General features: G+C 41.1%; 1 protein-coding gene across 2 annotated transcripts in view; it reads left to right on the forward strand.

Moving 5' to 3' along the window:
- The first annotated feature begins 1339 nt into the window (after positions 1-1339).
- The window catches only part of cpne5b (copine Vb), a 144674-nt gene continuing 132059 nt past the window's right edge, over positions 1340-13954 (forward strand). The window contains exons 1-2 of one of the 2 annotated variants that reach the window (XM_085273604.1): positions 1340-1382; positions 1526-1798. In XM_085273604.1, the coding sequence (XP_085129730.1) occupies positions 1680-1798 (119 nt within the window). In that variant the 5' untranslated portion in view covers positions 1340-1382; positions 1526-1679. Of the gene's footprint in view, positions 1383-1525; positions 1799-13954 lie in introns of those variants that run through there. The other variant, XM_085273605.1, reaches the window with a different exon arrangement.

The raw sequence follows: 13954 nt of genomic DNA on the forward strand, positions 1-13954 counted from the left end.
TGGTGAGCACGTGTAAAAGAACGACTGCATGATTGTATGTGTGTGTGTGTGTGTGTGTGTGTGTGTGTGTGTGTGTGTGTGTGTGTTCCTGATCCTGAGTTGGAGAGCTGTGTGGGCAGAAGCATCCTGTGCCGGTGTAAATTGATTTCCAGAATCCAGACGCTAGGTGCACTATGCAGGAAAGAGCTGTGTGCTTCTGCACCCATTTATGAAAGGTGGTATAATGGTTTATGGCTGCATGTGTCTCTGTGATGTGTGTGCGAGAGATAGCAATAGGGAAAGGAGAGACAGAGAAATAGACAGAAAAAGTGCAATGACACAGAAAAATCTGATGTCTCTGTTTCCATATTGACCACAAAAGTAACAACTACACTTTTCCAAGTAGGTGAAAAGGGGCTCCTTTCCTGATAATAATGTTTGTTTATTCACAATTTGTGAGAAGAGGACGGACAAATATGTGGAGTGTCAGAACAAGTGAGATAAACAGTGAGGTGATGGAGAGAGACCAGCGCACATGTTGCTTGTATTTAGGAACCATACTTATCCAAAAATGACAAACCCATCACTATCTTGACAGGCAGTGGCATCAGTTTAGCATATTCATTACAATGTGTGTGTGTTTTTAGCTGCACAACAACAGGCTAATGGGGGGATGGATGATGGCCATTAAATCTTTATGTAACTCCCTCACTCTAATCATCATTGATTTTAAATCAGCCAGCATGAACACTTTTTAATTGGCAGTTCTGACTGTCTGAAAGTGTTGTGTACAAGCCTTCCATCAAAGAAAGATGGGAAACATTTGCACGTTTGACTGTGTAAGCACTTAAAGCTGATCCTGCTGTTTTTCTTTCTTAAAAAAAAATATCTCAATGGTTCACTGTGGTGTTGAATTTCTTTACTGTTTCGCATTCTGTTATGCCTTCTCAAAAGTCCAATATATAAAATGTTCCAATATAAAAAATAAAAAATAGATGACTAAATATTGTGCTCCAGCTTTGCTCTTCAGCCGTCTAAACATGGGTTGTCCCGACCAGCAGGACTGCTTCCAATTTGCATTCAGTCTCACAAGCATCCTTCAGGACAAGCAGCTTTTTGATGCCACGCCTTAGAAAAAGTCCAAAAATACGAAATAACATCAATTAGTCATCTGCTATGACTGACACTGGAGTGCACGCTGAAGAGGAGGCTACACAGGATGTTGCAGGGTGACAACAGCAGCGCCAGTGTACAGGGTTGCCAGCACTTGATTGTAATTCCGTGTGGGAGGAGGATGGGTGGGTTTAAGTGTATGTAGTCATTCCTCTTCACACGCTCCGCTGTGCGCACACGGTGAAGACAAAAGCAGAGCGCGGTCCACCTCTCCATGTGACGTCCAGCAGGTCGGTGAAAGCGCAACAGTAATCTCAGAAATCAAGAAAAAAAAATAAGTATTTACGCTGCGCAGAGTTAACCAAGTGCGCCCTTTTCCTTTTCCCCCCCTGGGTGTTCCCTCACTGGGTACTCTCCTCTCCATCCTCTTCAGCTTCAACATTTGTGAAGTGGCTGCCTCACCCGGTCGGACCGGAGGCCGTCTGGTCTCTGATCTGTTATCAGGAGTCACCGGAGACTCGCTGCGCACCGCCGGCGCCAGGCTGTGCGCCTCTCGGATCACACCCGAGCCACCACGAGCTCTGGCGATGGACATGATGGAAGGAGACGTTATGGACAAGCTGGAAGACACGTCATCGGTGTACGACTTCGACCCGATCACCGGCAACATTCCGGCCACCAAAGTAGAGATCACCGTCTCCTGTAGGTGAGTCGACGCGTCCGCAGAGAGCGGAGAGCGCAGCGGACCACCGGCGGTCAGGAAAGTTCGGTGTTCGGACTGCATGTTAGAGCTGTGCTAGAAAAGTTGTGAAAAGCGCCCCACCCAACTCATCCTATACGTGTAGCTGCAGATTTTGCTGTGCAGACCGTTAGTTTCCATGGTTTGGTTTACAAGGAAAGTTGTTTGTATCATTTTTTTCTACTTAAACTCTCAGTGTACGTGTGTGCATTTATTTGAGAAAAAGTTCCAATTTCCCTTGAACTTTTCAAGTATTTCCAATTTGCCATCAAAAAAAGTGTCTGAAAATGTGCACAACATCACATTATTTCGTTTCCCTGTGTATACATATTCAAGGTTAAATCTGGGAGGAAATCTTTTATGCTGCCAGCTCTTTCTGTTGAAACACTGTTTGAGGACAAAATAATTCCATGTGACATAATACATCACCAAACATGGTAATAATTATATATTAGACAGATCCTTTAATGTGACATCTTTTCAGCCAGAAGCCTCTTTCATGCTGTGCCCATTGTAACCGCTGGCTGCTTTCAGAACACTAAAAGCCTCATTCTTACCTCCCCTACACTCTTTAAAAAGTAGTGGATGTTAAAGATTCAAAGGTTTGCATCACGTTCACACAGCGCCCGTGTCCTTGGCCTCAAGCTTACTCCCATTTTTATTATTTTTCAGTACAAAAGGATTCAGAAAGCCTCTCGGGAAGAGAAATCCACCCTCACCAAATGAATCTCCCTACAGTGCTCGTTCAGTGAGAATAGACAGTCACTCCTCTTCCCATTAGAAGAAGGTTTTAAAGTCAAGGCTTTCAACGTCTTTCACCTCTCAGACACTCCAGTGCTGGCATGTGTGAGCATCTTCGCACACACACACATGCACATACACACTGAACCGCACATGAATGTTTCTGGTCTTTGATGCTGGATTTTGGGTTGGTGAGCCACTGAAGCAGAGTGAGTTTGAGCTATAACAAGCTGCGTGTGCATTATTGATGCGCTTTCTGGCGTTCAGAGAAGCTCGCTGCCACATTATTCGTCTCAGAGTAAAAAAAACAAAAAACCCAAAACATAGCCCTGCTTGGAATTTACTGAATGAACAGCCATTGTGCTGCTGGGCGATGGTGGGGAATCAGCTTAGATGACGAATGGGTAGCAAACTGGTTGCCTACCAATGAAAGACCTGCACGCTCTTGGATTTTGATGTTTCTCAGCCTGTAATGATGAGGCGAATGGAATTATATCATTGCTGATACGCAATTAAGCACCATTCAGGTAAATAATGAGTCCCATTCTGACAAACCCCAGCATATATGCAAATGGTTCCTCTGCATGTGTGTACATTTGTGCTGATGTGTGATTAAAATAAAAAAGAGGGAGAAAACCAAAGCAGTGGTGCACAACCCTCCTGGCAGAAAGAAGAAGAGTTTGTTGAGAGGAAATCATTAATTGAAAGGAGAAGGTCGATGCATCTCCCTCCTGCTTCACTGCCACCTTGTTTGTGTCTGTGAGACAGATCGAGAGTTCGAAAAGCTAAGAGTTCATCTTATGTTTGATGTCTTGGTAATTTAGACTTTTATTAAAGGCAGGAAGATGTATAGATGGTCTTTACCTGTACATAAATGGTCTATACTCATACATACTCAAACCAAGCGCTACAAGCTCTCTACTTAAGGGCTTGTCCTTACTGTGATCATGCCACACATAGGAAGAAATGCTAATGAGCTACACACACCTAAGTGCAAAAGGTTGCTCACATAACCCCATAGTAGGGATTTTGCTTTGTAGACTACAATCCCTGCTCTCTGTAATAGCTAACAACAGGCTACTCTATCAGCCACAATTGAAGCAGAGGAAATCAACAGTTAAATCTCTCTGTCACAGTCAAATACTTCTAATAACAGTTCAAGGCCTCACAAATCCTCTACAGATGTTGTGTGACTCAGATTCCTATTGAGGAGATGAGCCTCCCCGTTGGCTCTTCTATGCAGTTCTCCCTTTGTCATTATGTCCGTGCGCGCTCTGAAACCTCGAAACCATGATGATAGTCGTTCCCTCCGGGTTAATACCCCCTATTACAGGCTGCACCCCCTGCTTTTGACATCGTGTTATTATCAGGACCAGTGACAAACAGAGAGCGCTGAGCGGGCACAGGATCAGGGGAAAAGAGGGAAAATGACAAGAATTGAAATGTCTTTAATTCAAGGCAAGGAGAAGCATGAGAGATTTGGGGTGGTAGGACATTTTTGTCATATAAAAGAGATCATCCTTTTCCAATCAGAAGCTCTTCGGAATATTCACCAAATAGATTTAGCTTCTACGACACATCGCTGACAGTCCTTCGGTTATGTCTGTCACCATGCTCGCATTGCTCGCTTACGTTTGATGTGTAACTTGCGACACATTTGTTTTGTGAGAGAGCCTGGCCTTTGGAAATGAAAGACTGGTGAGACGGTTTGACACGGCAGAAAGAAGAAAAAATATTGGGGGCCAACACTGAACGTGTGGTTTCTCTTAAAATGGTGTTTACACACCCACAGGGATTGCCAGTCAATGGTCATCTTCTGAAGGTCAGTGATGAGAAGAGGGCACAACCTGCACTAGAACAGAAATGCAGTGGAAAAGCTCGGCTTTCATTCAGCCCTTTATTATATCCCTCTTTGCCATTTGCTTCATTTTCTAACTGTCCAGTCAGTTCAACAAAATAAAGCAGTACTTATGCATCTAAGGCCATTTACCAGTGTCCCAGTCACCTCTGGGGACACTGACTGGCTTGTTTATTGAAGAGCAGGTCTGTCAGCTGCCAAGCGTGATACGGTGAAAAGCAGCAGACTCACCTGGCATGATGTGATGGTGTGTTACAGTGTTGGAGCTTGCATAAACATAAGCTTAGAGTATGAGCTGCATTTCGAAGCTGCCATTGTAGACCAGTGATTGGACCTAGCATTCGTTTTTGCCATTCATTACCATTCAGTAACAGAGAACATGAAGGGCTTTCTAGCACCTCATCTCAATGGCAATCACCTGGCTAACATCATTTGGAGGAGGGCACGAGATAAAAAGCTTCATTATTTAATTCCGATGGTTAGAAGAGCCTGTCAAACCTTTAAAATGCTTTAGTGTTGATAAATTACATTTAGGGTTTTTCAGATATCACCTTTAATCTGTTTTTCAGCAAAAAAAAAAGAAGATATGCGCTGAGCTTAGGTGATGAAATATTCATACATGAAAGGCACACACAGGGGCACAGTCGGAGCATGCGGTTAAGTTAAAAATTTACTGGAGTCATTTTAAAATGTGAAAGGATGTTAATTTTGGGACAGTTGATAACAATAGAGTTAATAGGGCTCAAAAAGCATTTGATATTTTTTTTGCCTAAATTGAGGATAATTTCAATAATAATGGTTTGAGGAGTTCTAATTTAGAAGTCATACAGGGATGAAAAAATTGAAAAAAAAAACAAACCCAAACAGCTGGTGCTGTCTTAAAGATGTGCTTAACCAGAGTTTTACAAGGTACTTGCCAGATTACAGTTCTTGCGTAGAGTTAGGCTCCCCGTCTTCTTGTCAGGGAAGATAGTCTTTGCATTTCTGGGATCACTGCAATGCTGTCAAATTAATTTGTAATTTGTGACCCTTCCCGGTTGGCTGGGAAAGTGCCTCAAATGTTTGCACAGCTCTGTACAAGCAAGGGACTGATTAGGGTTAAGAGAAGTGAGGTGTGATTTCTACAGAGCACTGGGTCAAAGTTCACATTGACTGAATGCAGCGCGGAGACCCAATTATACCATTAATGGATCGTCCTTTTCTTCGAGAGCGACTTCTAATCTAAGGGCTTCCCTAAGGCTGAAGATAGATCTTGTAGCTGCTGAATTTTACTTTAATTGGTGGCTTGTGGTAGTGATATAATAATTCTATTCTTGTAGTTAGTGCATAGTTTGCTAACAGGAGGTGGTGGTGGTGGGGTTGACGTGGGATTTCACAGCTTGGTTTTGAGTGCAGGCAGTGGATGTGTTGCGGTGATTAAATTCCTCTGCTAAATGCCTGGATGGTCTGCATTTGCATATAGAAACTTGTACTTATGAGAGCCCTGTTTTAAGCATCTGCTAGCTTCCTTTACAGATCTGGGACAGAAAGCGTCTCACAGAGCGTAGAAAAGCCCTAAGGAGATCCTGCACCGCTGCTTATTATCACTCTGGTTTCCCTTGCCTTTCACATTGCGTCTCTCTCGGTCTGAGCTCTTTTAGTGTGAATGTGTACTGCACCACAAGCTTCACTGAAGCTTATTAGCCTCATGAAGAATGCTGTGTATAAAACATGAGCTCAGCTTTGCAAACCACAATATAATTATCTTCCAGATGACTCCCCACTGCTGTGAAAAGTAAGACAAACCTCTTTCTGTCTCTCTCTCTCTGAAACACACACACACACAGTAATTTTTAAACACTACAGAGAAAGAACACTGCACGATGTCACACAGCCTAACTGACTTTAGTTTGTTAGGCTGTGTGGGAAAAAGAGAAATAGAGGTAGGGAAGGAAAGATAGTGTGGATGGTTAGGATGTAGATAAAGAAAGGCTGAGATGAGAAACACAGTGAGCTGGATACACTCATCATTGCACAGTAACTGGAAGGCAGGGATGTAAATTCAATAAGAAGACCCCCCCCCCCCCCCCCCCCCCACACCACATACCACCCTGAAAAAAGAGGGGGGGAAGTAAAAAAGTAATTGGATTTATTGAGAATATTTCTGCTCCTCTCAGCAGGTTAAGTTTACAAATAGACTGCAGGTTTGTCTTAGTACCTGATGTGATGCTTTACTGAAATGTTAGCAACAGAAGTAAATGAGAAAGCACAACACAGTAATGATCTGTGGGCAATATAAACAGGTTGTGAACATACGGTTGGCATATCTATGGCACACAGGTGCATATTTAAACACCTAGCAGTTTGAAGGAGAATAATCATTCATGTCTATGACCACCTGGTGAATCGGGCCTAACTTTTACTCAGCTCTTGGTTTCACCAATACATTACCATCAAATACTGTGATAAAGGTTGCAGAAGAGTAGTTAGCACTGTTGCTTCATAGTGAGAAGGGTCCTGGTTGGCTGTGGCTTTTACAGTTACTGTTTGCGTGTTCATTTTCTGTCTACATGGGTTTTCTTTCAAAGACAGCCCTGGTAATTGCTTGTTCTAAACTTGATGCCAATGAGAAATTGTGTTTTTGTATATTTGACCCTGTCGCCGATGTTTAATGCAACTAAATAACATTTCAGGGGACAATTCTTTTTAGGTTTCTTGCAGTCTTGAAACAGTAGACCTTTTCAGATTGTCACAGTTCTCAGAGTCATCTGATGTATTGGTGTTTCATCATGTATCAATTACAACTAACTGCAATATCAGTTACAGCCACTATCTAACACCTCAGGCAAGGGAAATGGAGTTTAATTTAAATAACTCAAGGACTTGGTAATAAAACACTTTAGTCTGCTTTGCTATTGAAAATATAATTTGAAATCTTTGTTAAAAATGACTTTTAACCCCTACAATAATTTAAATGTCAAATTATGTCAAATTCTTCATAAAATACTTTATTCTGTGATATAAAATAAAAAACAAAAAACAAACTCCCATTCAGTTTTAAACTGAGAGCAAACTAATTCCTTTCCCCCCCATACTGATGCATCAAGCCTTTGAAGCAATTTCAAAGGCAACATGGTCACAACTTCATTGCACATGGTGGCAGTAATTTTGTTCATGTTCTGTAACCCATGTTTTTCCCAGTGTGATTGTAGCCTTTGTTTCCTTAATTTTCTATCCGTGCAAAAGATTCCAGCAGAACTGCAAATCTTTTGCACGGATAGAAAATTAAGGATTAATCTGCCTTTGGGGCCTTTGTGAATATGGGAGCAGCTGGACAAAGCTTTTATGTTTATATATAAATCAAGCTCTAAAAAGGAATTTCCAGATCATTACTCTAAATATTCTGCTAATTACAGTAAGCCATGGTCATTAGGCAGAGCAAGCCACAAAAATAAGACTAGATTTATCTTAAATTGAACAAGCTGAAACAAGGGAGCAAAAGGAAAAAAGAAGTAAAGACATGTTTCTTAAGACAAATGTCTCTCAAATAAAATATGCACGTCTTCTCTAAAAAACAACAACAAAAAAAACAAGAAACCCCAGAGGTGATCTACTGTCTGAAGCTTTATATAACGGTGGAGAACAACGATCCTAACAGTTAAACTATAGTCATTCTGCTCTTGCAGTTCCTCCTTTAGTTTAGGTTTAGTTTCTTATTTTCTGGAACAGTCTTATGACATTTCGTTGTGCTTGTTGAGGCTACACTGATATCATTCCTTTTCCTTTTACTCTGTGCTTCTTAAGTTTCCCTCTGTGTAAGCTGAAGATGAGCTACCACCTAGGACCATATGGCACTCTAACACCTGCAACACTGACGAGGCTGCTCCAGTGCCACTCTGACTGTAACTACCACCTACACAGCCGTGTCCTTTTGGGGGCCAAAACACAAAATCTTGAGACAGTACCTGATAACCTCACTTTTCTTCCTGTCCCGCTTTGCTGGATTTTTGTAGCTAACCAGTAAACAGCTGTGCGATCGCTGGCATGCATGTATGAGTGCTAAGACTATACTGTTCTATAACAGCAACAGTTCACTTGGGAGTCAAATTAAACCAGTGTGTGAAGTGTGGAAGCAGCACAGATTAAATACACATCAGGAGCGGTTCTGGCTTTGTTGTTTTTGCATTGATCTACAAAAAGCATATTGTATTTTGTTGCGTCTGTGTGGAGCTGTTTGCGTGCAAAAGGACATTTAGATTCTGTTACAGCATGAAGCACTCTCTTTTCTTGACCTAGCACCAATCGAGCGTTTTCTACACTCTAATTTCTTCACCAACACAGTGAATTGATGCATTTACTATGTTTCGTAGTGTTTTTTTTTTTGTTTTTTGCCTTTTTAAATTCCTTTTACAGTGCCTTGTGTGCACTGATAGACAGGCTGTGACTAATGCTTTCAGTAAATCGATAAAATGGACTGTGGGCATACAGAAGAGATTAAACGTGCACATGTCAAGAGCTTGAATCCACCTTTTAAAAGCAATGTTTTCTTTGCCCACTCATTTGTTTCATATGAATGAAAAACAAAATGTCATCATCTTTTGCCCCTAAAAAACTGCCTTGTGTTTTTTTTTGTTCACTATTATTACACTGATATTATAAAGATGCTAATTTTCATCCGTCACTCTTCACCCTACACCCAATAATCCCCTCCAGCCCTGACAGCAGCACTGTTCAGTTGTCAGCATCTTCACAGAGCAATGCCTATAATCAGCTCTGTCAGCCCTGCTACTGAGAATTAACTGTCTCGTTCCTGCAGCCATCAAATTCTTCCATCCTGAATGCTTGTATCAAGCTCGTATCTTGCAGCTCTTACTCCAGAGTGAGAGAGAATCTCCTTGAATGCCAACGAGGCCTGGTGAGACCGTCGACGACAGCCACTGAACATAGGCGATGTTAAGTTCAGAGGAAGAAGGGTAACACTCTCCTCGAGTGTTAATGATGGTTCACTGTCATGCTGGCTTTAGTGGCTGAGAGGCTGGAACGAGGCTTTGATCTGTGCTCTCTGGCTGACAGGACTTGCTGGGTCTCTGGCAGGAGGAGGGACGTCATGGGAAGACAAAGTCAAATTTGTGATAAAGGACTGGAGAAATGGAAGATCACCTAAACGCCTTGCTTGGTGTCCTAAATAGCTACACTGTGACCAGTAAACATGTTAGAGGGCAAACATTAATTTCAAGTTGAGGTGGAGAAAGGGTGCCGTGGCTAAGACCTTTGAAATGCAACCTCGCTGTGACTTTGGTGACAGTGAAATTGATTTGTTTTTTCCTGAGAAACATAAACATAGCTCCAATTACATATTTTTCTTTACAAAGCTCTAGTATGCTCCCCAAACCCATTCTTAGCAGGTTTTTAGCTTAAACGATTCCCCGATAAGGAATCTTTTCACAGCCGTGTTCCATAATTTATGTGATATATACCTGCAATGCTCGCTTTTGACCCGAAACCTTCAGAATAATTTTCCTCTTTACAAGGTAGACACTTTTTTTATTTCCTTTTCGACTTTAGCTCTTTTTAATCCTCATCTTATCAGTGTTGCTACAGTCAGATCTGTTCTGATGAGCGAAAGCTCCAGTGTTCATATCTTTATTTCCAGACAAAAGCAAACAATACGGGAGGGTGCAGATGTTTCCATAATAGCAAACAAGGTTCAAACTGATTAAATAGCATATTTTGATATTATAAAAAGATTCGCAACAAAGGACCATTATTTTTGAAGCGTGGCTATGTGCTGGAATAACACAGACACAGCCATATTCAAACCAGGCATTTACTCATTTGCATACATACTGGGAAATCAGCAATTTGTTGTCTTAGTGTGCTTTGAAGGTAGGGATTAATATATATGTGCATGTTTGATCTGCATGCGGAGGCTCACACATCACCTAAATAGTTTGTTTAATTGTAGGATCTTTTAATAATATCTGAGCAAGGTCTATAGCTCACTTGTGTCAGAGACCTTATTAGCATTTTGTCAAAGTAGCACCAGACTTTGGGATTAGTATTGGAATCTCATGAGTCTTATTCCATAATTGGATTCATTTGGCTTTTCAGCTGGAGCTTTTGGACACATATCTGCAGGCACTCAACATGATAGTGGTGTTTGTTGAGAAAACAGATGCATGTTACCTATTTAATGCTTTTAGGTACTTGCATGTTATTCAGACCAGCAGTAGCCAACAATGTACTAGAGCTATCAAAATGCATTTTGGTTGTAGATAGTGTACAGGCCCAGGAGATCAGTAATAAACGTGGAATATAAAATATGTATACAAAACCCACTAACTCAAAGATTCGCTGTGCCTTCTGTGCAACGAGAAGTCACAGTTTGTACTTGGGTCATTTGGGATATGCATGAAATCCCTTCCAGCGGAGCTGTAATAGTGTCTGGTGAGTTTCCAAAGTCATCTGAAAGACAGACATACCTGACAAAGATTCAGTTTATGCATCTGAAGTCGAAAAATAAAACTCAACAATAAAATGCACTAAAAATCAAAAGCTTCTAATAAACAAGACAGGTGCACGAACAGCCATTTACCGTGCGTGAATCGCGCCCATTGTGCTGTGGTAGGAGCATCTGTCCTCGACATATGTGATGGAGTAATAGGAGCTTAATAGCTCTCAGTCGGAGCTATTCAGGAAGGTGAGTCACAGCTGTGGACAGCTATCATCACCTGGCAACTAAAAAGATGATGTTTTTCACCTTAACGGGCACCCAGACACTGCGGGTGATGCATTTTAATTCACTTCATTGAACTAATTAGTTTCGAATGGGATACCCATACAGCTGATTGGACCTCCATTTGTTGGCGGGTCAATAATACTATAACACTCAGCTAACTAGCTGCTTAGAGCTATCTGACTCTCAATGGGCTGGCTCCTGCCACAAAATCTTTAAACACATTGCAGCATTTCATCAGCAACATGCTCGTTCAGAGGTTTTTTTAATGGTCCTGTTAGTCTTTGAATACATTTCTTGACAGGATGATTTGAATTTGTTTCTGTGGAGCTTATAATTAGAAATAATTAGCGATATGCCTTAGCTCATGAGCTTAGTCTGTTACTGAAATGTGCTGGTTGGCTCTGATGCTAATTTTCCCAGCGTTTTATCAGCAAACATATTGCTGTGTTGAATTGAAGTCATACATCTATTAGTGTGTGTCTAATTTAACTAAATCCTATAAGATCATTTTTTATTAAAAGTCACTTTTTAAATTTCCACTTGGCTTTTCATTGTGACCTGTAAGCTTCAGAGTATATACTGTGCACCTCAGCGTAATTCTTCAGTATGTAGGGCAGCGTGAGACTCTCTAATATTGTGGGTTGAGTTACTTTGGTTGCTAAGGACATACATTATAACCATGGTAACTAAAAAAATGTCAAAGAACTTTGTTGGGTAAGTCTGTCTTAATAAAAATAATTTTTAACAAAGGTTTGTAAGGTAAAGCAGTCCAAGAGAGGACTTGAATGCTTGTCTTGTGGTTGGAGTTCTTGGGATGGTGCCATGTGTCACCCCACCAGACGCATGACACCATCATACGCAGGTATGCAAGTTTGTCTTCTTCCTCAAGTTGTAAAATGACATTAAACTGGTGTCTCACTGCATTGGAAAAAGATGCCAAATGGATACCACTTTCAGCTTGTGATAGGTGGGAGTGTTTTGTTTAACGCTCTTTTGAATTCTTCACTAACTGTGCCTGTTAAAAGCTGTTTGTTGACACTCTAAAGCCAGAAATTCCAAATGAAATCAGGTATTAAGATTTTTATCACAAGCGAGAGTCAAAAAAAATGAATGAAAGCAGTCTAACAGTGTCATTGTTTATACAAACTGTTGGGCCGTCAGCATCTTGTAGTGAATGATGCACGATTGAATTCACTCCTCAGAGTAGATGTGAAATTGTTTGCCTATTCTCAGGCCGCAGGGCTATTTCAGCTCTGGCTCTGAGCCCTTCAGTGCGGGATAGGATGATTGGGCAAGATGGGCATGTGTGGTACAGCAAAACTGGAGAGTGTGAAAAGTGTGTGGGTGAGATGACTAGTTTTGATTATGGAGCTACCAACGCCCTGAGGGAAAATAGATAATGAATGAGTGAAAAAAATATGTGTGTGTGTGTGTGTGTGTGTGTGTGTGAGTGCCTGTCTTGTTCTCTAGGCTGCCTATTGATTGCATATGTGATGGTTTAGGACAGTTATTGTTACGGATCATTTCTGGACTCAAACAAATAACTGCACATATAGCTGAATAAACATTTTTCTGTCATCTCTTAAAATAAGTTAGTTCCCCACTCCAAGGACTGCTGTAATGAAAGGATAGCAGTTTCTTAGCCCTACACTGAAAGGAGTGAAAACTTCTCAAAGCAGCTAAGACATTTATGGACTTTTGAAGTTATTTTATTTCAGAAATATTGACATTTACTATATATTGCAATTTTTCTGCAAATCTAAGCTGGAAGTGTGGCTGAAATTAGTCTGCAGGATCAATTATTTATGAAGTTTATCTTACTGAATCTTTACCGTAGCTTTCAGAGCTCCTTTTTTATATCTAAGGTACAATGATTGATTTATGCATGCTGAAGAATCATAGTAACTATGCATCATAATGGTAAAGAGAGGTGATTAAAGTGACTTTGAGTGCCACTGGGAGTTCTGATAATTTCAGAAATTGTGGATCTGTGTGCATTTTCCTCAAAAGATCTCTCTCTGAAATAGTCTGAACCCCCCCCCCCCCCAGCCTGTTTTGTATGAGCGCTTCACACTGCTGGTGATGTAATGGTATGGAGGACATTTTCTTGCCACACCCTACCTGAATATTGGTGGTGACACACCTTGTCATTAAGCTCAAATGATCTTAAACTGGTTCATTGAGCAATACAGTTTTTTCACTGTACTCAAACGGTCTCCACAGTCACCAAACCTCAGTCCAATCGGGATTTGGTGGCACGGGACAATGATATCAAGGGTGTGCAGAAACAAATCTCCAGCAACTGTGTGACGCGGTCTCTATGATCCAAAGTCTGTGAGGAATGACCGTAGCACCTTGTTAAATCTATGCCACAAAGAATGAAGGCAGTTTTGAAGGTAAATGTGGGTAAAACCCAATGCTAGAAAAGTGGACCTAATAAAATGTCTGTCTATACAGAATTGGATGGATTACAGTAGCTTAAACACATTCAATTCTAAAATGATTACAAATCAGGAAAATAATGTCTCTGTTTAACTTGTGCAGTGTGTGTGGTCGCCTTCTAAATAGTAGCACGTTAGCCTGTCAACCTTTGGATTAAAACCTCTTAGAAGAAATGGAGCTTCGCAGATTTGAAAGCATTCTTTAGAGCCTTACTTCATGTTAAGATGTGTGTGTATTGTTTGTGTCTCTGTGAAATCGAGTGTAGCTCGTTAGCTAAAAGAACACGTCTTGGGGGGGCAGAGGTGGACATCTGACAATGAAATCTTCACTCTACAGTGACACACTTCACTGATGCACATTTACA

This window comes from Mchenga conophoros, linkage group LG5 (genome assembly GCF_057382185.1).
Source record: "Mchenga conophoros isolate Kocher_MC1m ecotype Shallow Benthic linkage group LG5, M_conophoros_male_GT1.1, whole genome shotgun sequence".
Classification (NCBI taxonomy): Eukaryota; Metazoa; Chordata; class Actinopteri; order Cichliformes; family Cichlidae; genus Mchenga; species Mchenga conophoros.